This window comes from Oryzias latipes, chromosome 11 (assembly GCF_002234675.1).
Source record: "Oryzias latipes chromosome 11, ASM223467v1".
NCBI lineage: Eukaryota > Metazoa > Chordata > Actinopteri > Beloniformes > Adrianichthyidae > Oryzias > Oryzias latipes.
In genome coordinates, this window is record NC_019869.2 from 21,371,998 (window position 1) to 21,395,970 (window position 23,973).

At 39.9% G+C, this 23,973-nt stretch overlaps 1 protein-coding gene across 1 annotated transcript in view; it reads left to right on the top strand.

The window, feature by feature from the left end:
* gabbr1 (gamma-aminobutyric acid type B receptor subunit 1) overlaps positions 1-23,973 on the top strand; it is a 34,242-nt gene that overhangs the window by 7,544 nt on the left and 2,725 nt on the right. Inside the window, exons 2-17 of the mRNA XM_023960059.1 lie at positions 1,171-1,305; positions 3,409-3,579; positions 4,630-4,731; positions 7,265-7,330; positions 7,457-7,648; positions 7,776-8,021; positions 8,382-8,445; positions 9,329-9,406; positions 14,105-14,255; positions 14,404-14,536; positions 15,242-15,358; positions 16,469-16,576; positions 17,102-17,195; positions 18,872-18,999; positions 22,383-22,511; positions 23,632-23,775. Of these exons, the coding sequence (XP_023815827.1) occupies positions 1,171-1,305; positions 3,409-3,579; positions 4,630-4,731; positions 7,265-7,330; positions 7,457-7,648; positions 7,776-8,021; positions 8,382-8,445; positions 9,329-9,406; positions 14,105-14,255; positions 14,404-14,536; positions 15,242-15,358; positions 16,469-16,576; positions 17,102-17,195; positions 18,872-18,999; positions 22,383-22,511; positions 23,632-23,775 (2,058 nt within the window). The remainder of the gene's footprint in view (positions 1-1,170; positions 1,306-3,408; positions 3,580-4,629; positions 4,732-7,264; positions 7,331-7,456; positions 7,649-7,775; positions 8,022-8,381; positions 8,446-9,328; positions 9,407-14,104; positions 14,256-14,403; positions 14,537-15,241; positions 15,359-16,468; positions 16,577-17,101; positions 17,196-18,871; positions 19,000-22,382; positions 22,512-23,631; positions 23,776-23,973) is intronic.

The window sequence follows — 23,973 nt, forward strand, 5'->3', positions numbered from 1 at the left end:
GCTGCTGCTTGGTTCCATCAAAACTCCTGATTTTTCAGTGATTAATGATCACTGCAACACTCCCATTATCATCTAAATTACCTATTGATTTTCTTTACTTAGAAGCCAGAATGGATGCTTAAAGCACTAAATGTAACATGTGGATAAAGTTAATGGAAGTTGACTTGTGGGTAAATGTTTTCCATAGCAGTTTATGGTTAAAGGCAGGTGTTTGCTGACCTGCAGAGGGTTGACCTTGAAAAGAACAGCTACAGAGGTGGAGGTTTGCTCTGAAAAGGAGAAAAATGAAATTCACTTGCAGCAAGACAGGATCTGAGTGTAAATGGGAAGAACTCAAGTGGAACGGTGAGGTTACAGTGAGGAGAGGTGAAGAAGGTGGATGACTTTGAGTAGGTTGTCTGTGCAGATGAAAGTGTGGGAAAGAGATGAAGAAGCATGTGCAAGCGGGTTGGAAAAGGTGGAGGAAGGTTTCACGTGTGATGTGTGACAAGAGTGTCACATGCAGAATGAAAGGAACGGTGTAAAAGATTGTGGTGAGAGCATCCATGTTGTTGGTTTAGAGACAGGAAGCAGAGAGGAAGATGTTAAAGTTCTCTGTGGGAGTTACTAGTCCATCAGAGGAACAGCTCATGTTAGAAATTTTGGAGATAAACAAATAAGGACACGTTGAGGGGCGGACCAAAGAGGAGGTTTAGTGAAGGAGGACATGAGGGTGGTTAGTGTGAGGGAGAAGGATAGGATTATATAGAAGCAGTTGAAAAACAAAGAAGATTTAGATAAGCAATCTCAAGACTGATTTTTATTTTTTAATAATGTCAGCTGGGATGACACTGGTTGAATTCATGTGTTTTTTTAAATTTTCTATGACTTTTCCAAAGGAAGGGTCGTCCTTAAATTATTCTCCTGTGTATTCTAGATGGAAAACTTGACTTTAATTTGTAAAAGGCAACATGAACATTTCTGGATCACAACTGCTGACCAGAGAGGTATTCTTCTGACTGGATGTGAGACTTAGCTGATCTTCACAGAATATATTGTATTTCCAAAAAAAAAAAAAAAAGTTTTCTTTCATATTTGATTTTTAAATGGGCATGTTGGATGTCACTTTGTGGACAGTGAGATATGGCGTATTTGTAATGTGATGACAATCCTGTGGTTTCATGTCTACAGTGTGATCCAGGCGAGGCCACCAAGTTACTCTACGACCTTCTGTACACGGAGCCCATCAAGGTTGTGCTGATGCCAGGCTGCAGCTCTGTGTCCACGCTGGTGGCTGAAGCTGCTCGCATGTGGAACCTCATCGTGGTGAGATGCCCCCAAGTTTATTTTCCCATGAATCCCATTCCCTTCCATTGGAGACATTTATCTATAATGCTGTGTTGTTTTTTAGGATTTGCATACAATCGGTTAAGAAGCAGCATTTATGCAATGACTGCAGGTTTAAGGCTTGGATGAGGAGATTTTAGAAGTAGTTGCAAAGGCACAATAAATTTGACCTGACAAAACTATTAGGAGAAAAGGCCAAAAGAGTAACATCTGCCAGTTAACACCAGCGTTAGACATAAAATAGATGCAAAGAACAGGCACCGCATTCCTGTTTCATATTAGTTCAACCGCATGGAGTGCAGGATTTTGATCTGATGGAATCTAACCTCCCAAATATGTACATGTTCTGACCAGAAATACCTATATTTCACATTCAAAGACCTTCTGTGGATTCATAAATGTTTTAATGCATGCTTTTACCCACAAACCTGTAGCAAATCAGGCTTTTAAAACTAAAACACAGTCATGAAGTTACCAGAAGACTGTTTTAGCACCAAATTCGGAGTGCAAAAATCCACACTTGCAGGCAGAAATCAGAGGGGTGAGGGATTCAGCAGGAGGCAGATCCTCTCCACCAGCCTGGCACGCTTCCTCTGCTACGTTAGCGATGAAGAGCGTTGCCTCTTCACCGAGACTCAGCCCCCCAGCTCTGCAAATGTCCAACACAGACACATGAACACGTGAAGCTCAGCGGGTTTTCTAGCTCTTTGAGCGTGCTCCATCTCCATGCGTCACGCCATGCAGCTCCTCACGAGCTGCAGTGTCATCTACATTTTTTCATGATGCTGACGCGGGTCTGAAAGTAGGTTAGTTCTGCAGCAAGGATCTCATCTTCACACACTTGAGTTTCAACTTCATTTTTATACATTTACTGAGAGACAGAAAGAAGAACTGATGACAATCTTATCTGCAGTTTCCAGAGGACTTTTATGGTCATGCAGCAAACGATCTATAGGAATTGGAGCACTTTGAGCAGAAATTGAAGCCTGCTTGCAGCTTTCTAGGCGATAACAAACTCACTGATCTATCAGTGTAATGTGTTCTCGCACTGTTCTACTGTGTTATACCACAGTTGAAAATAAGATTTTTTTTTTCCTAATGTGTCTTGCCTGGATAAATGAAGGTTAAATAAATAAATAAAATGTACCCTTTGTCTCTGCAGGGCTTCCTCTCTGAAGCCTGTTTCTGAACTTTATTTACTGGCCTATGGACACTTCAAGCAGCACTTAATAGCTGCAAATTAATGAAAAAGGATCACTCGTTACGGAAAGGGGGGAGGGTTAATCATTTTGAAAACTGCTTCATCCAGGCAGCTTTATCTGCATTAGACAAAGAAATACTTTTTAAAAGTTTCTTTTGTTTTTTGGATTTATTGGAACAGTTTTTTGGCTAAATCACAAAGGGTTTTTTGGTTGACAACCAGCTATATCGAATTAAACACCCTATTTTTTCTTTGTTTTTCCTCCCTTTAGAAGGAGCTTAAGTCCTGTTCGCATATGAAAAGCAACATGAGGAACTTTCAGTTTTATCCACATTATTCAGTTAAAAAACTGCACTGGGACCACTCAAGTCAGTTCTTTTTTTATATTTGATGAAGAAGAGAATCAAGTACGAAAGGTATATCATTCATAATTAAAAAAATGAAATATGGAAGGGGTTTCTTACCATAAAAGTAACACATCAGTCTCAAAACTCATTTTGAAAGGAACTCCACCTCAGCGGCCTGGTGTTAGAGTGGGTACAAATCCACAGACAGCAGAGGGCTTTAAAAATTCCCTCCTGCTTGACACTTAGCAAAGGTTGTTTCTTAAACACCAGCTGTGACTGCAGCTCACTGCTTCCCCACGGGATGAGTCAAACATGGAGAAGCAATTTCACACCCCCAGCGTGAACGTAGTCACCAATCCTCCATCCAGCAAGTCCCAACGGACCCCTGCTTTGTCAAACACACGCAACCTTATAAACGGCTCCAGAAATTTGGAGAGCATGTCATCATATTTGAACTAAAGGACTTTTGCAGCAGCATAGCCTCACGATCTGAGGCTTATCAATATTGACCATGATGGCTTTTTTGTGTCCTAGTTGTCCTATGGCTCCAGCTCTCCTGCTTTGTCCAACCGCCAGCGGTTCCCCACCTTCTTCCGCACGCACCCGTCTGCAACGCTGCACAACCCCACTCGGGTGCAGCTCTTTCAGAAGTGGAAGTGGACCAAGATCGCCACTATTCAGCAAACTACAGAAGTCTTCACCTCGGTGGGTCATCAAACAGAATGTAAATACTCTGAGCTGTCACTGAGAAGTATTTATGTTGCCTAATAATGTGCTTTGTTTTTCTTTGGCCCCACTGATTTCAAATGGTTTACATACTGATAATAAGTTTGTGTCCGAATAACAAAATGATGACACATTCAAGTAGGTTCTAAAAAACAAAAATAAAAATGAATAACAGTTCAAAGGGTTTTCAATCCTACTGACATATTTTCTTCCGTGAATTGTTGTGACATCAGAGGAAAGAGGTCATTTTGTGCTGTTGAACTGACAAATTCACATTAGCCTTTTCAGTCATTGTCTCACTGCCCCGCAAATGTGTCATTGTTCAGCTTAAATTCCTCATTCCGCCCCTAAAAACTGGAGGAGATTGATATTCAGGGTCTTTGAAGAAGAGGAGGTTAGACAAAGATGTGTTTTTTATGTGATGCAGAGAAGAAAGGTGCATTTTCAGAGTTTAGAAGACCAGGCGGGATGGATTTGGCTGCGTCATCACAGTGTTAATTTTGTCGACTCACACAGGGTATGTGACATTTAGCCCATGGTGTTCAGTCTGGACAAGCAGGGAGGGGCTTTTTCTTCTTTTTGTTTTGTTACTGTTAACAGCATATGTCCTCCACCTACAGTTGGAAGAGGTTTGATGCGGATTGCCGAAATGGTGCAAATCTCAGAAATCTTGCTCCAGGTTTTTTCTTTCACAGCTCTGTTCTGATATATGAAAGACTTGGTGTCATGTCCAACCAGGCACAAACAGCAATTATTCATTTCTCTTTTATGATCAATTTCATGATCAATTTTCAATTGATCATGAAATCAATTGAGCTTTTCAAATGATCGGTATTGGTGTGACAGGAACACAGATGATGAAACATTTTTGCAAAAAGGATGGTAAAATTTGAGAAAATAATAATATGCTTTTTCTATTCAAATTCAATTGAAAATTACTTTTATTTATTTCCAGTCGAACACTGAAAAGATGAATTTATAACAGTAAGTGTGCAGAAAACCACTGTGACCTCCCACTGTGTCTCACAGACTCTTGACGACCTGGAGGAGAGAACGAAGGAGGCTGGCATCGACATCAGCGTCCGCCAGAGTTTCCTCACAGATCCTGCGGTGGCTGTTAAAAACCTCAAAGTATGTTTGCATGAGCGAACACTCACCATGGAAAAGGCAGCACCACTGTCACAATGTGGAGGTTAACTGCAATTCAGAAAATAACCTAATTAAAAAAACATATTGATCATCTAATTATGAATTTAGTCATATATGCAACTTTAAGACAAGGCATTTTGGCAGTCTGCATTGTAAAAAAATAAGAAACCTTTAACTAATTAATCAATCAATTTATTTGTAGAGCCTCTTTTATCAACATGCTATAGAACACAGAGTGCTTAACATAAAATACATCTACAGTCATAGGCTAAAGCAATAAAAAGTCATTAAAAAAGCAACAACAATCAAAACAGTAACATAACGTAGAAGGGAATGCTGTGGCTGAAGGACACACTGTATAGATTAAAAGAATGGGTAAAACTGTACAAAAAGGAAAACATAAAAGGCATGCAATACACAAAAGCAAAATAAATAAATACGTTGATTAAATTAGTTTTTTAAATGCTATGTTAAAAATAAGTCTTTCATTTACATTTAAGAATCTCCACAGATGCAGAAACTATCAGCTCCTAACTAAGTTATTCCACAGAGGAAGACCATGGTACTGATAAGAGGCCTCACTGTAAGTCCTAGTTCTTATTGTTACAGTATAGAAAATATATAGACATAGATGTAGACCAAGACAGAATCTACATCAACAGTTTTCTTTGGCACAGATTTACCTGTGACTGAGGACACAAAACCTTCCCAATCCTAATCCAAATCCATAGTTCAAATTTTCCTTTGACTTTTGGCCCATTAGTATACTTATATTTACTTTTTAAAAATATTTCAGGTAAATCTGACCCACAAAACACAAGCCACATCAAGTGTTAGACCAGGATGCAACCTTCAGACAGGTCTACTTCTTTGGATATTTCGGAGCAAAACCAGTAGAAATGTCTTCACAGTCTTGGATTTTAAAGGGAGTAAAATGAGATAAAGTCTTGTGATATAAAGGCTATGTTTGGCATCAGGGTGTATGATTGGTGGCAAGTGATGCTTTTCACCATCTTTCATCATTTATAAACTGGGCTCTCTTCCCAGCCTTGTTACCAAGCAGCATTTCGTTAACCTTCCACCAAGAGGCATGCTCAGGTAAACCGCAGACTTGAACTAGTGTAGCAACACAAACTGGGTCAACTGTTGGTTTTAGCTCTTAACCCTCTTTTGTGCTCATGAAATTCCAAGACACTTTACAGAAAACCACTAATGTAAATGTTTTTTTAAGAGTTTCCTTAGCATATCATAGCAGGACAAAAAGAAGAAAGTCTGACATAAAGCTGAAATGCTTGTATAATAGGACTGAAGAGCGCTCCTCATCCACACCTTTCATGAAAAGGTCCTCATTCTTTACTGGAGGAAAAAGGGGTTTTAGTTGTTTATGGATGGAGAAAGATGAACAGCAGACATAAATAGCTTTCTTATTACGACTCTGACTGCTCTGGATCTAAGCGGGCATCAAACGGAAACATAGAAGAATTCATGTTCACGCATAGAAGGCTCAAAATTGCATTATCCTTGAATGTTTTGTGTTATTTCTAGATGACAGAGGCTACAGAGAGGAGGCGATAACAACTGGCAGCGATATTCTCAATTCATTTCAGTTGAGTTTATTTATAAGGCCTGCAGAAGGTGTCTCAAGAGTAACACAACAAGGCCAAAAACCAAACAAAACTAAATCATTTCAGATTTTTTAATACTATTCAAACCTGATCGAGAAGACTATTTTTTCTATTGTTTTAATAGTAACACAAAAAAAAAGAATAAATAAAACTGTTATTTGTGTTTTTCCCTGTGTGGGCGAGAAACTCTTTCAAAGGGGGAATAAAGCGAGGCAATGTCTGAAAGGACAGGAAAGAGACAAACACAAAAACTCAGGAACATCTGTTGGAACACATGACAGATAAAACTGTTAAAAAGACAAAAAAACTTGGGGAATGAGAAAGAAAGCAGACAGAGGAAAGGTGAGGAAAGTGTCAGGTGCATCCTAAAGATGACTCCCGGCAGTTTACCTGGTTAATTGGTGATTCTAAATTGTTTCTAGATGTGAATGTGTGTGTGTGTGTGTGGGCCTGCAACAGACTGGGGACCTGTCCAGGGTGTATCCTACCTGCACCCAACAGTAGCTGAGATAGGCTCTAGCAACCCTGTGACCCCATAAGGGATCGGAAACAGACAAGGTGAGGAAAGTGTCGGTTGCATTCTAAAGGTGACTCATAGCAGTTCAACTGTCAGTTTCTGCCTCAAACTTCCAGCACTTCAATCTTAGTTTCTGCAGGAAAAGCGGATTTCTTAACGCAGTACTTCTGCTGCTCAGATCTCAATTTCAGTTTCCCCTCCACACAAACGCGATTACATAACTCGGCCCCCATGATGGCCCAGTTCATTGTGCCAGCCTAGCTGAACCCACACTGTTGCTGTGGCTTGCAAAACTCTAAGGAAGGCTGCTTTTTTTACACCCCTTCAGCTCAGAAAGAGCGTGACTCTTTCTTCTCTCTGTTTCACCTCCAAGAGACAGGACGCCAGGATCATCGTTGGCCTGTTCTACGAGACTGAGGCCAGAAAGGTCTTCTGTGAGGTAACCTTTTTTTCTTGCATGTGTCAAAGGTTTATAAAGTAAAATACCAGCATGTTCTTTGTCAAATGTTCCCAGTCGATGGGTTGATAGTTTGCCACACGACTGGTGTTACCTCTTTGTCTGCAGGTGTACAAAGAGAAGCTGTACGGGAAAAAATATGTGTGGTTTCTGATTGGCTGGTATGCGGATAACTGGTTTAAAATCAAGGATCCGTCCATCAACTGCACATTGGAGCAGATGTCAGAGGCTGTGGAGGGTCATGTGACCACCGAGATTGTGATGCTCAACCCGGAAACAGTTCGCGGAGCTTCCAAGCTGGTGAGACAAACATTTCCTGGTCCATGAGGGGCGTTCCAATATATTTTTTATTTTGATCACACAATTTTAGACCTATACCAAATAATCACAAGATGGCAACCTTAATCTGTTACTTTCCTCTCATTAGACTTCCCAGGAATTTCTAACCCAACTAATGTCCAAGCTGGGGGGTAAAAATCCAGAGGAGACAGGAGGTTTCCAGGAAGCACCACTGGCCTACGATGCCGTGTGGGCTTTGGCCCTGGCCCTCAATAAGACCGTGGGGCCTTTAAAGGCAAGGGGTTACCGTTTGGAAGACTTCAACTACAACAACAGAGACATCACCAGTGAGATCTACCGTGCCATGAACACCAGCTCCTTTGAAGGAGTGTCAGTGAGTAGCAAAGCAAAAATCAGAGAGGGGCTTACACATGAGATTTACAGCTGAAAACTCTTTTCCCATGTGCATGTACGTGAGCTGACACTGTGAACAGATGAAAACTCTAGATCCAAGCTGTGGAAGTTGGTGTTCTTTGCGGAGTTACTGCAAAGTGATTTAGGTCACAGAAGGAGGCCCTATGGAGTTCATGAACTAGTCTGCAGAGGGAGAAAAATGCAGATCTTTCACAAATTCCCAATGCTCTACAGACAAAAGAAAGCTGTAAAGTCCAGAGTCTGCACCAAGATTTTAACTTCAAAACAGTACAATCTGGTAACAATTAGACACTATACATCTTTCTTGTATTCCTTCCAGGGCCACGTTGTGTTCGATGCTCAAGGATCTCGGATGGCGTGGACTCTGATAGAACAGCTTCAAGGTATAGACTCCTTTTTTTGCCTTTGCCTGTGATTTACTGTACTCATGTTGTAATAAAAAATAAAAATCATACAGGTTACTGTGCTGTGTTTTTCTTTTGTGTTTTTCGGGCACAAAATGAACTTTCTGTTTGAACCACAGAGCAAAATATTTAAAGTGATGGTTTGAATTGTAACTACTAGAATCCATTTTTGTTTTTGCAAAAACAAGCCCCTAGGAATTAGATCAAAAACTCTTATACCATTGGCAGATTTTCTTTCAATTAGAAAAGAAAACTGTCATTAGGGCTAGAAAAATGGTCTTACCGAGAATTATTATTTTAAGAAAAAAAATTCAGTCCCTAAGACATGTTTTCTCAAACTAAGATTATTAAGCTTTTAAAAACTTTCTTGATGAGATTATTTTCTTGTAAGACAGAAAAAAAGACACTTTTTCAGATACAAAGGCCTTTTTTTCTTTTTTAAGACTCAGTTTTTGCAGTAAAAATACGTAGATGGATTTTGTTACAAACCAAGACTGATTTCAGGGTGTGAGATTAAAGCCATTCCATCACCAAATGGATTAATGGAAGGAACGCTACCATCCCAAAATTCAAATAAAAGATTACTGTTAAGGTGAGATAATTGCTCTTCCGGTGCCCTTGAGCTTCTCAGAACAATCCACTTAGACACCAAATGGTTTTTAAATGGAGACTGGACGCTGAAGTGTTTCATTTTACAATAACACCTGTCCTTAAATGTGTTATTTTGGACGTAATCTGTGGGTGAACATTTTGTCGTCCTATAAAAATTAAAAACCTCTACTTTCTGACCATGTGGTAAAATCAGCATGCAGGTCTGTGTGAGTCCTGCTTCACCCCCCCTTCATCTGTCTTCATCTTCCAGGGGGGAGCTACAAGAAGATTGGATACTACGACAGCACGAAAGGCAATCTTTCCTGGTATGGAAATGACAAGTGGATAGGTAAGAAACATTCTTCCTTCTTTTGCTTCTCCTCTGGTCATGTTCTTTCTGTGACCACGAACTCCGCTTCCCATAATCCTCCCTTCTTTTTTATTACTTTGTCCTTTCTTACGAACATCTCACTTCTCTGAACATGACGGGGGTTGCAAATAATTATTGTGTGTTTGTGTTCATGTCCTAATGCCTGCAATTCAATTTTACTGATTAAGATTTATTGCAAAGAAATGGCAGGGACTCATTGAAGGTGACAGCGCAGACAGGGACAGCCGCCCGGCTGGGGGTTTTAATGGAATTGGGCTGGGTGACCTTCCCCTTGAGGAATGACGGCACGTATCCCGATCGGTGCATTTGATTGGTCTGAGCTGGAGCATTCGGAGCTGCGGAGGCTGCATGCAGTTATAAGACGGAGTGAATGATCGCAGTGTAAAGGAGCTTGACCTTGACTCGCTTATACTGCTCATCCCTGACAAAACTAGCAGAATTTGTCCCAAAACTGTTTGAACCTAATTTAAAAATAGTGATTTAAAGATGGACACATGGGATTTATTCATAAACTAGCCTTCGATTGTTATTATTCCTGAGCTCAGAAGGCTTTTATTTAGTTTTCTGCATTATTTTTCAGAACTCTTTAAGGCAAAATTGTCACTGTTTTCCACAGGACAAAAATTTATCAGGCATCTTTTAAGGGCTTTTATGCTTATTTTTAATGTGAATCTTTCCTATCCTCCTATTAATGGCTACTGAGAAAGATGTGTTCTCCACCTATGCGTCTGCATTTGACCCCTACAGTCCTGTTGCCTCCTTTGTGCCTGCAGCCACACCAATCAGCTGAAGTCTTTGCACCTGTAGTGGTCGTCTCCTTTCAGTCCTCACAGCTGCTCAGCGGCGTCCTTCCTGCTGGACAGCAGCTGTCACCTTAATGAGCTACCACTGTTAAAAGAGAACACAAATGTTGGAAGAGTTTATGTTTGCTCTATCAATCTCAAATTTTTGTGTGAGTTTAAATTATGCATGATAAATAGTAATCAGATAAGTCCTTAAAATATCAACAACCAAACACATGCTGGACTCAAAGAGGATGGCTCTGCAAAGACAAGGAGGGTAGATATTAATGACAGTATTTAGAGTGAATACAATCACTCAACTGCAAATTGCTCCAATGACAACTGGAGGTCATGAATTGCCAAAAAGAGCATGTTATCTGCAAAGAGCAGAGACAGGATTATAGAGCTCCTGCAGTCATACACACTCCCTCCATTTGGATGGGCAGGAACCCTTTTTTTAAATAAAGGAACAGAATTGGTCTCTTTGCTTTATCTTTGTATGAAGTTTATTGTCTTATATTTAAAAATAAAAGTCTATATCGTAAATGCTTTTTCATTTTCACAATAAAGCTGCATTTGTTGACTCAAAAATTAAATGAAAAATCACTCTGCCTAACAGCTTTTGCTTTTTCTTCTTCAACACCGCTCATTCTGTCATTTACTTAAAATGATAAAGAAAGTGGTATTTGACATTTCATTTTCAAAAAGTTCTCTGGTAAATGTGTAGCATAATTCAATTAGAAAAATCACATTTGACAATTAAATTGGAGTAACAGAAATGATTTTTCATTTTCAAAATGTAACTGCATCAATTGACTCAAAAATAAAATAAAAAATCAATACTCCAAAGTTCTTTTTCATTTTCTACCTTAACACCGCTCATTCTGTAATGCGATAATGCAAAGAAGGGATCGTATTTTTTGTTTTCACATCCACCGCGCAAAAACTGTCACATAATTCATTTCCAGGTAGTATTTCCAGGGGGAGGCAGGGCGATGGCATCAGAGCTCACTCTTCTGTCACAATTGCGCGTATTTGGCACTGGAAAATTAGGGACAAAGCAAGAGTGGAAGAGCTTACAAACCCTCACAACCTCAACCTAACATTAGCGGTGCAACAAAAAGGTGAGCAATATTGGAGCTCTCCAACTGTACAATTTTAAGTCAGATGCCAGCTCAGATTAGCAAAACAAAGACGTACATGAATCTATTTGCAATTGGATGCATCAGAATGAAATAGAGAAGGGAGCTTGTGGCCCGCCAACTGCAGCACCTACGTCACTGATACAACTGTTTTCCAACTGTATTTTTTTGTCTGCGCCAGATTCACAATGATTTGAAGATATACTCAGATACCCATTTTTAATCTTAATTTATTCTTAATTTTCTTCCTTTCCATCCTGAAAGTAATGCTACAAGAACATGTTAAAAACACCAAAAACTCAATTTTCATTAAAATGGGCCTTCAAAGGTCCAAAAAGAAAACAAGAAGGACTGTCATTAGGGTTTGATTTTTTCCAAAAAGTTTAAAGCAGCAGGTGCGTGTGACATCCCTCTTCAAGGGTACATATTGTACCGCTCACATCCTACACATGCAGAGCGGAAGAACTCAGAAATGTGCCGTCTGTCTCACCTTCTGGCCTCCAGCAAGCAATGCTGGGGAGAAAAAACAGGATCGATCCCCTTAAGTGATCTTTGCCCGAGCAATAAGTGGTTATAGATATAATGATGGTCTACATGAGTTTTCCTCAAATTTCCATTCACCTACCTTTTTTGTGTTTTAAGTGGCCCATCCTGTCCTTCACCTCTTATTTTGTTTAAACCATCAACAATTTTTTATATCCTTTCTCCACAGTTTCTTTTTATTTTTTTGTTTCCTTGACAACCTTTCCTGCAGGGTTGCCTTACTTGTATTGTCATGGTAACTAATAAGGATCCTGTTGCCGTGGTAACACAGCCCTGATGCAACACCAAGCGCACGGCGTGATATCTGTAGACAGTCACATGTTCCCAGAGCCGCTCGTACAGAAGCACGCCTCCCCACATGCAAGGACAGGTAGACCATCCCCTCATCATCCTCATCCTTCCTTCTTCTTAATTCTCTTTTGGAGCTCATTAAACCTTCAAGTTTGAGGAGTATTTCTTACCCTACTTTTGTTGTTGTCTACATTTGAAAATGTAGGCAGAAGCAGACGTGAAAATGTGTCTCCAGTTTCTTGTGTTACCTAAAACTTCAATAACAACAACACACTTCATTTATTTACACCTCGGCTTAAACTGCTCAGGCAGAGTCTTATGAATATGAAGTTCTGGAATAAGATTCAAATTTAAAAACAAAATAAATTAAAGAGATATAAATAAATTGATCTCAAAATTTGGAGGAATTGCAACCCTTAAGCGGGAGAAATGGTGAGCAGCTCAGGGATATTTAACCCTTGTGCTATCTTAGATGACCCCACCCTTACATTGACGTGTTCTCCCTACCATGACAAAGGTGGATAAAGGTGAAAAGATTTCATGGACACCAGTGAAGATCGCTAATCATTGAAGAAAAAAGGTTCAGAGCACTGTGTAGTGGGTCTAGATGACCCAACTCAAAGTGACTCCACTCTGGATCAGCTGCTCTGTTTCAGCCTTCAGGAAGATCAACGAATGAATGAGTTTTAGTGAAGTGGTACATGACTGGGCTGCACAGCCACATGGTGGTTAGTGCTCCCGTCAAACACAGAGAAGGCCCTGGTTTGAATCCCAGCTAGAACCTTTCTGTGCATGTTCTCCCCTGTGCATGCATGGGTCAGTTGGTGATTCTAAATTGTCCCTCAGTGTCAAGTGCATGTGATTGTGTAGTCCCGCAACAGACTGGCGAATTGTCCATTGTGTTGTGCACTCTTGCCCAAAAGTAGCTTGGAGTGGCTCCAGCAAACCCTGTGACCCTCAAAAGGGTTTCATGGGGTGCAGCAGATGAATAAATGGTGCTTTTCTGAACTGAAGGTCAGGCGAGAACGCTGTCTCTGTGAGACGCTCTGTAGTCTCCAAAGCTGAAAGCAATGAAGTGCATCTTTTTGCTGCATCATTAACGAATAATGGCTTTTCTGTCTCTTATCAGAATTCAGGTTGCGTCCAGAACACACGTTTTGTTAGTGCTCCAGTCATTTTACTACAACCCTGTTTTTGCTGCCAACAAAAGCAACCCCCCCCCCAAAAAAAAATCTACTTAGCACATTAAAGCACAATGGCACATCAAAAGCAAGGAATTTGTGGTTTATCCAAGACCTCTAGATTCCAGTCTTTGTGATGAACCACCCCAATATCTGAACTCGACGCTCATCATCCATCATCCATCATCGGTTATAGACTTTTTTTTTAGAATCATCAGTATTTGAGCAGATAAACAACAGCTAAAGAAATCCTTCTGAAAATAACTAGGTGGACCTGAAAAAAATACATTTGCATTACCTAACACACTATAAGAAAGGAGGGATGTGGTGTTTTTCACAATACTGCATGTTATTTCACAAACTATTTTTACAATGAGCAGAAGAGATAATGTGGCTTTTTGTGTAAGATGCATTCACATCTGAGGCAAAGTCATCCTGACCGCAATCATGCAGGGGATCATTTTATTCATGGCTGCTGTTCTTCCATATGATTGGAGGATGTTTCCTCCCAGAAACCATAAATGCTGAGCCTTTTAATAAGATATGAGGCAGGTGAAATGTAAACCAATGTGTGAAGAAAGAAAAAAGAACTCCTAACAGGTGGTTGGATCAAGAAACGTTTGCAAAACGAGTTTAGAACCACACTAAAGCACTGATTAACAGGTAATGAACAAAGTTTTTCGTCTTTTGATGTCCCATGGTCTCTGTGTCTAACAGGCCAAGGACCCCCTGCTGATCAGACTGTGGTCATTGAAGAGTTTCGATACCTGTCTCAGAGGCTGTTTGTGTCCATGTCTGTTTTTGCTGTGGTGGGCATCCTGTTGGGCATCGTCTGCCTCACCTTCAACATCTACAACAGCAGAGTCAGGTACAACAGTAGCACTACAGCTGAATTCTCCCTATAAGGGTTTTCTTATACAGACGACTGTGACGAGATTACTCTAGATGTTTCCTCTGATGTGGTCAGTAGTTCTCAGTAAATAACAGTGACGGTGATGAAAGTGTGATTTCTGAAGATACATCCAGAACTCTCAGCCCTACCTGAACAACATGACTGCTGTGGGCTGCATGATGGCTCTAGCGGCGGTTTTTCCTCTGGGCATCGACGGCCTTCACGTGCACAGGAGACACTTTCCTGTCGTCTGCCAGGTAGGCTTCAGTCTGCCACTTTATCCGGTTAAAGACCCACTCCAATCATAATGTGTTTTTTTTTAACATGTTCTTGTGGCATTTTTCTGATGATGGAGAACATATATCAGGAAAATTAAGCCTAGAATTGCATTTCTGAATATTCCTTTGTTTGAATCATTGTGAATCAGGAGCAGATGAAAAAAATGCCATTTGAAAAAAAAACCACATTGTATTTGGGATGTAGAATACACATTGCTTGGGTCACAAGCTTCCTGCTATGCTCTATTCGGATGCATCCACTTGTAGATGACTAGATCCAAAGGCTTCACAAGCTCTGCAGGCTTACAGTATTATTTTCTTCCACATCTGAGAATACTTTGACTACCAATTCATACTAGCCTCGGTGACTGATAAGACATAACTGCTGGTAGCTTGGATCTTGTTCTCTCCATTAAAATGGTTTCAAATGGGTGGAACATCCTCTGTCTAACCTTGTGTCAGTCATTGAGAGTGGGCTATCAGCCTGGTTAGGACATTCATGAAAAACATATATTGTCCACATCATACAGTATTATAAGTGGATCAAATGGAAAATAACAAAAAACACAATAAAGGTTCAGCTGACAGTTGTGTACAAACCAAAACACCAAAGCTGTCAAAACCATGGGTTTATTTAGAGAAATGTAAACATTACTGTTTATGTCTTTTGCTCCGTCTCTGCAGTTCCGCTTGTGGCTGATCGGCCTGGGTTTCAGCCTCGCATACGGCAGCATGTTCACCAAGATCTGGTGGGTCCACACGGTTTTCACCAAGAAGGATGAAAAGAAGGAAAAGAGAAAGGTAATGAGCCTCTAAATCCATAGAGAAACCCCCTTAGAAATGCTCCCTTTAGGCTCCAGATTTTGGTTTTCCCAAATTTACCTCAAAATCCTCCACGTGTCATGGAGCCTGTGACTTTGCTCCTGCTGTGATCTCCTGGAGGCCCTTCCCTTCCTGAACTCTCCCGCTTGTCACAGGTGTTCTGTATTATGTTGATTAGGTTTTGTCTATATATGCCGTTTCTGTTTTTGTTTCTGTGTCGGAGCGTCTTCGTTCTATGCTCTGGTGTTATGGTTCTCTGGCATTAAAGCCCCTTCGAGTAAACTATTGGATTTGGGTCGTTCTTCCTGCACCTGGGTTCTCTCCCTTGGACATTCCGTTACACCACGGTCATGCAGTTAAAAAGATGGATGAATGAATGAATGAATGAATGAATGAATGAATGAATGAATGAATGAATGAATGAATGAATGAATGAATGAATGAATGAACGAATATTTCTTGTTATTATTTCTTTATTTCTATAGGACTTTCCAACATCATCAGAATTGTCTTAACCTGAAGGCTTCTTCCTGACTTTGGTTTTTGAAAACCACATTGTGGAGCATCTATGCTAAAATGTAATCTGAAAACGCCTGAGTGATGAATTTGCAGTTTTCCAGCCTAAATACTCTTTGTATGTATATGTACACACACACACACACATGTATACATACGGACTCCTTGAGTTATATTTGCAGTTCAACCCTTGTGCTTTTTTAAATCAGAAGGTTACAGTTTTTTGTTTTTGTTTTTATCTGTCCATTCCTATTCCAAAATTCATAGCTACACTCACAATAGAAAGTTGAGTTGAACTGTAAAATCCTTGCTTTCGTTTTTTTTGTGCAAAAAAAATCAACTAACCTATGAAGCATGTCTTTGGACCTTGGAGGTAAATCTGTAGAAAGGGGGTGTAGATGTGCTTTGGTGTTCTCAGGGACCTCCTAGCTCGCTGCTCTCACTGAACCCATCCCTGTAAGAGATGGTTCAATTTTCCCTGCTCCACTGACAGCAGAATGAAAACTCCTCCACGGAGCTAAAGAGAGGGCTGTGTTGAATTTTCCGAGTGACTGTCTGTCTGTCTTCCTGCAGCACTTGGACTCTTGGAAACTCTACGCCACCGTGGGAGTGCTGCTCAGTGTGGATGTCTTGTTACTGATGATCTGGCAAATAGTGGATCCTTTGCACGTCACTGTAGAGGTAGGATCATCCTGTCTGCTCATTTTTAAGGCTTTTTAAATTTAAATTTAAGAACATAACTGTGGTCACAGTTTTGTGCTTGCAACCAAAACCAGCATTTCAAAAATAAATCTTTCATATGTACGTTTCTTAGCATGAAATTACTCTGTAGTATTGGGGGAATCATTGACAAATACGACGACCAGCTTTTACTTCAGCTCCAATAACATTTTTTCATTTATGAAACCCCTTCAAAATTGCTTTTTACCCGTTTTATTTTAGTAAAAATGAGTTTTGAGATGTTGTAAAAGCTGTTCCCTTTTTTTTGTAAATTAAAATTCATCCAAAATCCACTCCTACTTTTTGTTTTGTTTATGTTGTCGTGACAGTTTTTCTCTAATTTTAGACATTGGTTTTCTTCCCTTAGATGGTTTGTTCCTCACTACAATGCGTTGGAACTTTTCTCCCTTTTTTCCGCTCCTTTTTCTCCGGGCGTCAGCAGTGTTCGTGATAATACTCGCCATGTTTGTTGAAATGTGTTCACAGAAGTTCACAAGAGAAGCCCCAAAAGAAGACCTGGATGTTCTGATCCAGCCTCTCCTGGAGCATTGCAGCTCAGAGAAGATGACCACGTGGCTGGGTGAGTGGATCTTCGGCAAAGCCCCACATACTTTCCACAGTGCTTTGATCGAGGAAAACTCCCAATACTCATGCATGCTTAGAACAAACCAGTACTTTAAGAAACGTTGTGTTTCAGCTAAAAATCCTCTACAGAATCCTTTGGATATTGGCAGAAAAATGGTTTAAGACCATAAAATAACTGTAATCTCTTCTACGTAAATACAGAAGCAAATGCAGCTGCCCCCCAATACACACAATTGAAGGAAGACATTGTCTTCTAAAATCATGTAGAAACAGACAGAAGTCAAAGTATTTTTAGCCTACTATGGATTTCCTTCACTTGCAGCTGATCAAACGTTTGGTCTTTATAATTCCATGCATTTAAACACAAGTGGGTGGATGTTACATCATCTTTATTTTAATGGATGTCTCTATGTTGTCCAATGAAATTGTACAGTAAAAGATTCATTTTAAGAAGGTTAATGTCATACAGCAAAGAAAAAAAGTATTTTTTGAAATGTTATTATTTCATCAAGATTTTAAATAAAAAGCTGCATCATGCATGCATAGTTTGTGCAGTACTAACATGATACCTTTCTTTCATTTTTAAAAAGTAAAATATATTTCAAGCATCCATACATTTTCATAAATGCTGACCTGACCTTTTCAAATGAGGGCTCATCAGAGAAATGTTTTATATGAAGGATGAAATAATTAATAGCTTTATGGGGCCTTGACTAACTATTGAGTAATTCATTATGTGTGAGCCAGCGAAAAGCATTTTTTGTTGGCAAGGGTTCTGTGAATGATGAACACAAACACATTCCATCACATTTATGATATTTGACTGTAAAGTGTAATTGTTTAAGGTTTCTGAAAATACATTGAATAAGGTATGCATAACTTGACCTTCAAGGTCAAACCATGGTAAACTTATGATAAACTCAGCAAAGGTTGAACATAATAATACGACCTATAACTCAAGGTCAACGAAGAATATAAGCTTGGTTTAAATTAAATTAAATTAAAATATTACATTAAATTAAATTAATTTAAATTAATATAATTAAATTAAGTTAAATCATGATTTGATTTGATTTTTTTGCACAACAAAGTAAAGAAAAAAACATTGGAAAAAAAGATAATTTAATAGAGAGCAGGGAGAGTCAGAACCTTTGTGGCTTCATTTACAGTCTGTTTAATACATTTGCACAAATATTATTTAAAAAACGCGAATTGTATTAAAACACAGAAAAAAAATGCAGTAATAGTAAATCAAAAGTTCATCATAATACAATTTTAAATGAACAAAAGGCCTGTGGGTCACACAAGGCAGGGGTTAAATGTTTTGTGTTTTTTTTCCATTTATAGAGATGCAGCTTCTATCTACATCGAAAAAGTCATTCCATAGTTTCACTGCCCTGAATCTTGGTGAAAACCTTGAAGAAATTAGGGAAGATGAAAAGCGAAATAGTTATCATTTCAGTGAAAATGTAACTGCAAACTATCTCTAAAATACATTGCAAACTGCTCTGAAATATTGTCTTTACTAAAAAGTATTTTAAAACTTATATTTTAAAAATATCAATGTCATAATTAATAAGAATTTGAAGTGTCTTGTTATCACGAAAAAAGTAAATCCTCTTGACCAATTTGTCAGCTGTTGATCATCATCACTCTTCTGTTTTTCTGCAGGGGTGGTGTACGGCTATAAAGGACTCCTGCTTCTGCTTGGAATCTTCCTAGCCTACGAAACCAAATCCATCTCCACAGAGAAGATCAACGACCACCGAGCTGTCGGCATGGCCATATACAATGTAGCTGTAAGTTTCACTTTGATCTATGTGAGTCCATGGCTCTTATGAGTTTGAAAGGTGTTCTGCACACTCACACAGAAAAGAGTGTTAGGATGTAGTTAGAAAAAAGATGGACTCCAGAAGTTTTAGAAAAAGTGTCTGCTACTCCTGATGGACAGCAGATATAAGTCATTATTTTCTGAACAATTTTTATTTTTTAAAGACAGGTCTGATCATTTTTGGCAGCACATAAAGAATTCTGAATGCCAAAAATGACCCCTTAAGTGGGACAGCCGTAGATTCCTCCAACCACCTTAATGACATTCTGCAAGTTGTAGATTTTAGCAGTTTTGATAGGTCCACCCATCTGCCAATCAAAGAAACATGGACGAATTTAAGGTTCAAATAAAATCAAAAGGATTCCATTAAAAAATTTACACACACACACTCCTTCGAAAAAATTTTAATAGTATTTTTTAAAACCAGACAGTAAACATGGGCAGCTGTGGTGCAGAGCAGTCTGAAGAGTGCAGTTAGTGTTTCTGCCTTGCCCTTGTGTCCAAGTGTCTTTGGGCAATATAGGTTGGCGCCAGTTTCGGCAGCGGAGCCGCCATCAGTGTGTCTGTTATGTGCTTTGGGCCTTCTAAGACCATAGTAAATTGTTATAAAAGTATACACCATTTACCATAGGTTTGGTTTTATTTTGTGTAAAATCAGATTTTTTATCATGAAACACCATGAGACCTTTGCAACCTAGCTCCAGTGGTCATTTGAAGTTAAAGTCCCATCCTTTGTCTCACTAGGTGTGTGATGTTTGACTTATTCCCTGGGGAAACAGTTAGCTGCAGACCTAAGCACAGTCTGGAACCATTTTGTGGGTTTAATTCCCTCCAATCCAGCCTCTTAATGCTGAGTGTCAATGAGTGAATGGCAACCTATGGAGTTTTTAAAATTTCCATCAAATTCACCATCACACTTCGGAGCATGTTCAATATGGAGAAAACTATCCATGTAAAATATTATTTTTGACAACCACCCAACAGAGAATGTGAGTTCCCACTTTCTGAGCATCCCCTGTATAGATAGAGGTCCCAACAAGAACAATAACAAATGCCTGGTATGTGACTTATGAGCTGCAGCAAATCTAGACCAATATTCTTTTGCTGTACAAATATAATTCTGATGGATTATTGATAGCATGATCAAGCTGGTTGATGACCTCCCTGTGAAGGGCGAACATATACGGCACAGCATGCATTCACATAAAAAATCAGGTAAAAGCTGCTCAACTGACTCCATTTTTGTGCAAGAATATAGAGAAGTTCTGCAACGTGAAACAATAAATCAGACGAGTCCCTCTCCAGCATCTCGCAGCTGACATGTATCAGATGCTCTCCATCCCAGGTGACTTCAGCCTGTACTGTGAAGCAGACCTCTTCCGTTTTCTCACCTGCCTCTGTCACAGACTGCACATCGAGCTGTCACAAGTTTGACACGTTGGCTCAGATTTCACCCGGATTACATGAATTTTCATTCCCCCTGAGAGGTCACAGTGGTGCCAGGAGAGCTGCAGGTGAGCCTGTGAATGCAGTCAGGTGGAGCTGAGCCGCTTCTGACAGCACCAGATCCACCTACGTCTATATTTATATCTGCTGCTGCCCCACTGATGCTCTGGCTGACAGCTTTTGGACGGGTAAAGATGTGTGTTTGAAAGACTGCTCACTTCCACAGAAACAAAAAGGAGATCATGCATGAGCTGCAGTCTTTGAGGCTGCTTTTCGTGACCCGTGCTGTCGTTCAAGTCACCTTTGAGGAGATTCTTCGTCTGGGAAGCTGTCAGCATCACTTTGTTCTGCTGCCGTGCAAAAGGGAATTTGACACACATCTCTTTTTAACCAGAGCAAATCAGTGTGATGGAAAAGCTCTTCTGTCAATGTATTAATCCTAACTCTACGTGAAGACTTGAAACAAAAGCTTGATAAAACAGAGATTCTCTTTTGGGGTTTCTTTGGATAAACAAAGGGGGAATTTAGAAAAATGGCATGATGATTGAGGAGATACGGGAGTGCGGGAAATCATAATACAGCAAAGAAAAGACTACGATTTTTAAAAAAATCATCTGAATAGTTCTATTTATTTGATTAAAAAGTAACTAACTTCTAAAAATGCAAAAACATTTAAATTTTGAATTATTTGTTGTTGGGAAAATGCCTAATGTGGCCAGGAGATGGCACCCTTCCTTTGCCCAAAAATCAGCTGAAATAAAGTAAGTTGATGGATAGGCAGGTATGAGGGCACTATTGAGTATTCGCATGATATTTTAGCCAAAACTTGAAGTTTTTTCTACAGCAGGACAGTGGAAAATATGGGGACTTTTGGGAGCAGTATTGAAGCAGAGATGTGCGTCATTCAGGTTAGCTCATCAGTGAAGAAACCCTCACCTATAAAACCACAATTCTCTGGTCAAATTCAGAGGGCTTTTTTTTTTTTTGTTTGTTCAAAAAGCTGCCATTCGTCACAAATTCCATTGAGATAAGAGACCTGAGATCATTTATAAAGGTTTAAACACTATTCTTGTGGTTTGTAAAGAACCTCCTGTTGGTCTAAAACTGAATTTTTTTTAATACGCAAAAATGAGTAGAGGGAAAGTCCAAGGTTTTCTTCTCTCTGATCGCTTAAAAAATACTGTTCTGCTCCTGTGAGTACCATCATTTTTTTACATGAACAGCTGGGATTTTCTCCATGGATGCAGTGCTCCTGCTCAGCAGGTCCGCCTGCAACTACACTACACTAGGGCCCAATGGATCCCTGATCCAACGTGATGGTGGCCTTTATACATGGATGACCAACTATAAGTCTTAACCAAGCCTTAACCTGACCCTCCACCCAATTTAGGGGGCAAAACATTGCATTCTCTTCCTTTCTAATCAAATTTCTGAATTTGATTTACTAAGATCAGGGGTTGAATCCAAAGTTTTCTTAATTGATCAAACTTAGTTTTTTAAGACCGTCTCCTCTAAAAAAAAAAAAAAAAGAAGCAGAATGGTACCAAATGTTTGCAAGGACAAATCACAAAACAAGAGAAGTTCCAGGAAAAAATACACCAAAGCAAGACTAGATCAATGTATCCATCGAACTTCTATACATGCTTTTGTGGCAAGAGTTAGGAGGTAAAGACAAATATACGCCATTTACTTTTAACCATTTAATCTAAGAATGTCTATGGGATGTTTTTAGACATGAAAAAAATCACCTCAAAAGCAAGGGATGTTCCTCTTCTCTGTGGTGCTGCAGTCATTCAGTTCTTCCCGACAGCACAGTCTTGCAGCACCTCCTCTGACCTAAGCATGCTTTTACTAGGCAGACTATTTTAAAAATGACTGAGCTAAACCAGTGTTTTCTCTCTTCAGGTGCTCTGCCTGATCACGGCGCCGGTCACCATGATCCTGTCCTCCCAGCAGGACGCCTCATTCGCGTTTGCTTCTTTGGCCATCATCTTCTCGGTCTACATCACCCTGGTGGTTCTGTTCATCCCAAAGGTGACGTCTCCACTTTACCATACAGAAACCAGCAGCACAGATGCTTAGCTGCATCTGATCAGGATTATGCTTTCTGGGCATTTTAGCAGGTACAGACCTGTGGAAAATCAGCTCAACTGTTGACTCTTCAAAGCAGAGACGGGTATAACATTTTGATTTAGTCACTGAGCAATTTTCCTCCAAAGTGACAACAAAATATAAAAAATTGTGGCAGAGAAAACATTCGTCAAAAACAGCGTTTTAGTTTTGAGTGACATTTTGGATATATTTCAAGGCAATTGAGGAAGATTTCAATTAGCGCGATTGACTGCTCGAAAGGTTGTGGGTTTGGTTCCTGCTTATGTTTTATGTATCCATGTATTAATGTATGTATTACAATGTGTCCTTTATTCATTCACACTTGGTTATGGTAAGCTACTGATGTAGCCACAGCTGCCCTGGGGCAGACTGACAGAGGCATGGGTGCCAGTTTGCGCCTCCGGCCCTTCTGACCATCACCGGGACATTCATACCCATTCATACACCAGTGGAGCCACACTGGAGGCAGGGAGGGTGACTGTTGTGTCTTGCCCAAGGACACAATGACATTGGATGACCTGCCAACCGCTTGAGCCACTGCCGCCATTCACACAGTTAGGTTTTTTTTTTTTTTTTAAATGAGAATCTAGTTAATAAGGTTTCCTCTAAAAGGAATCCCCAACACACGTGCATTTACACACAGGACCACATAAACCAGGGACCAAAGAACCATTAAAGACATTAAAACTATAACTGGGCATGTGACACACGCTCAAGAGTGTGCTTTCCCTCCATACACCACTACTAAATCTGAGTCTCTGATTGGTCAAACCCTAACTTCAACACGCGTTCAGTGGTGGTGCATTTTGTACGTCGAGCCCTAAAACGGTCCTAAAAATGTGTGAAGTGACGCGTGAAAACGAGAGATTTGAACGTGGAAGCCGAGACAAGAGACAAGGTCTCCAGCGACCTCACTGATCGTAATCCAGAAGACGCAGATATAGATAATGGATGGAGGCAAATCTGGGGAATAACAACCCCTATTAAAACACTAAACTAAGCTTAAAAGGAGGTTAATCAAAGAAAAATTTGTGTCCCATAGATGAGGCGCCTTATTACACGGGGTGAGTGGCAGTCTGATGCTCAGGAGACGGTGAAGAGCGGCTCCTCCACCAACAACCATGATGAGGAGAAGTCCCGACAGCTGGAAAGAGAGAACCAGGAGCTGGAGAAGATCATCCAGGAGGTCAAAACCTTTTTTCTTTTCAAAGTGCCTGCTTCAGGCTACACATGTGTTAATCAAGATGTTAAATTGCAGTGATAAGAGTAATCATACAATGACTCTGGATGCTCTTGGGTAATCTCAGGGGATGCCAAATCCTATTTTATCAGTGCAGAGATGATCTTAGTAGTAAAGCAACGCTAAAGGAAAAGACAAAGATAT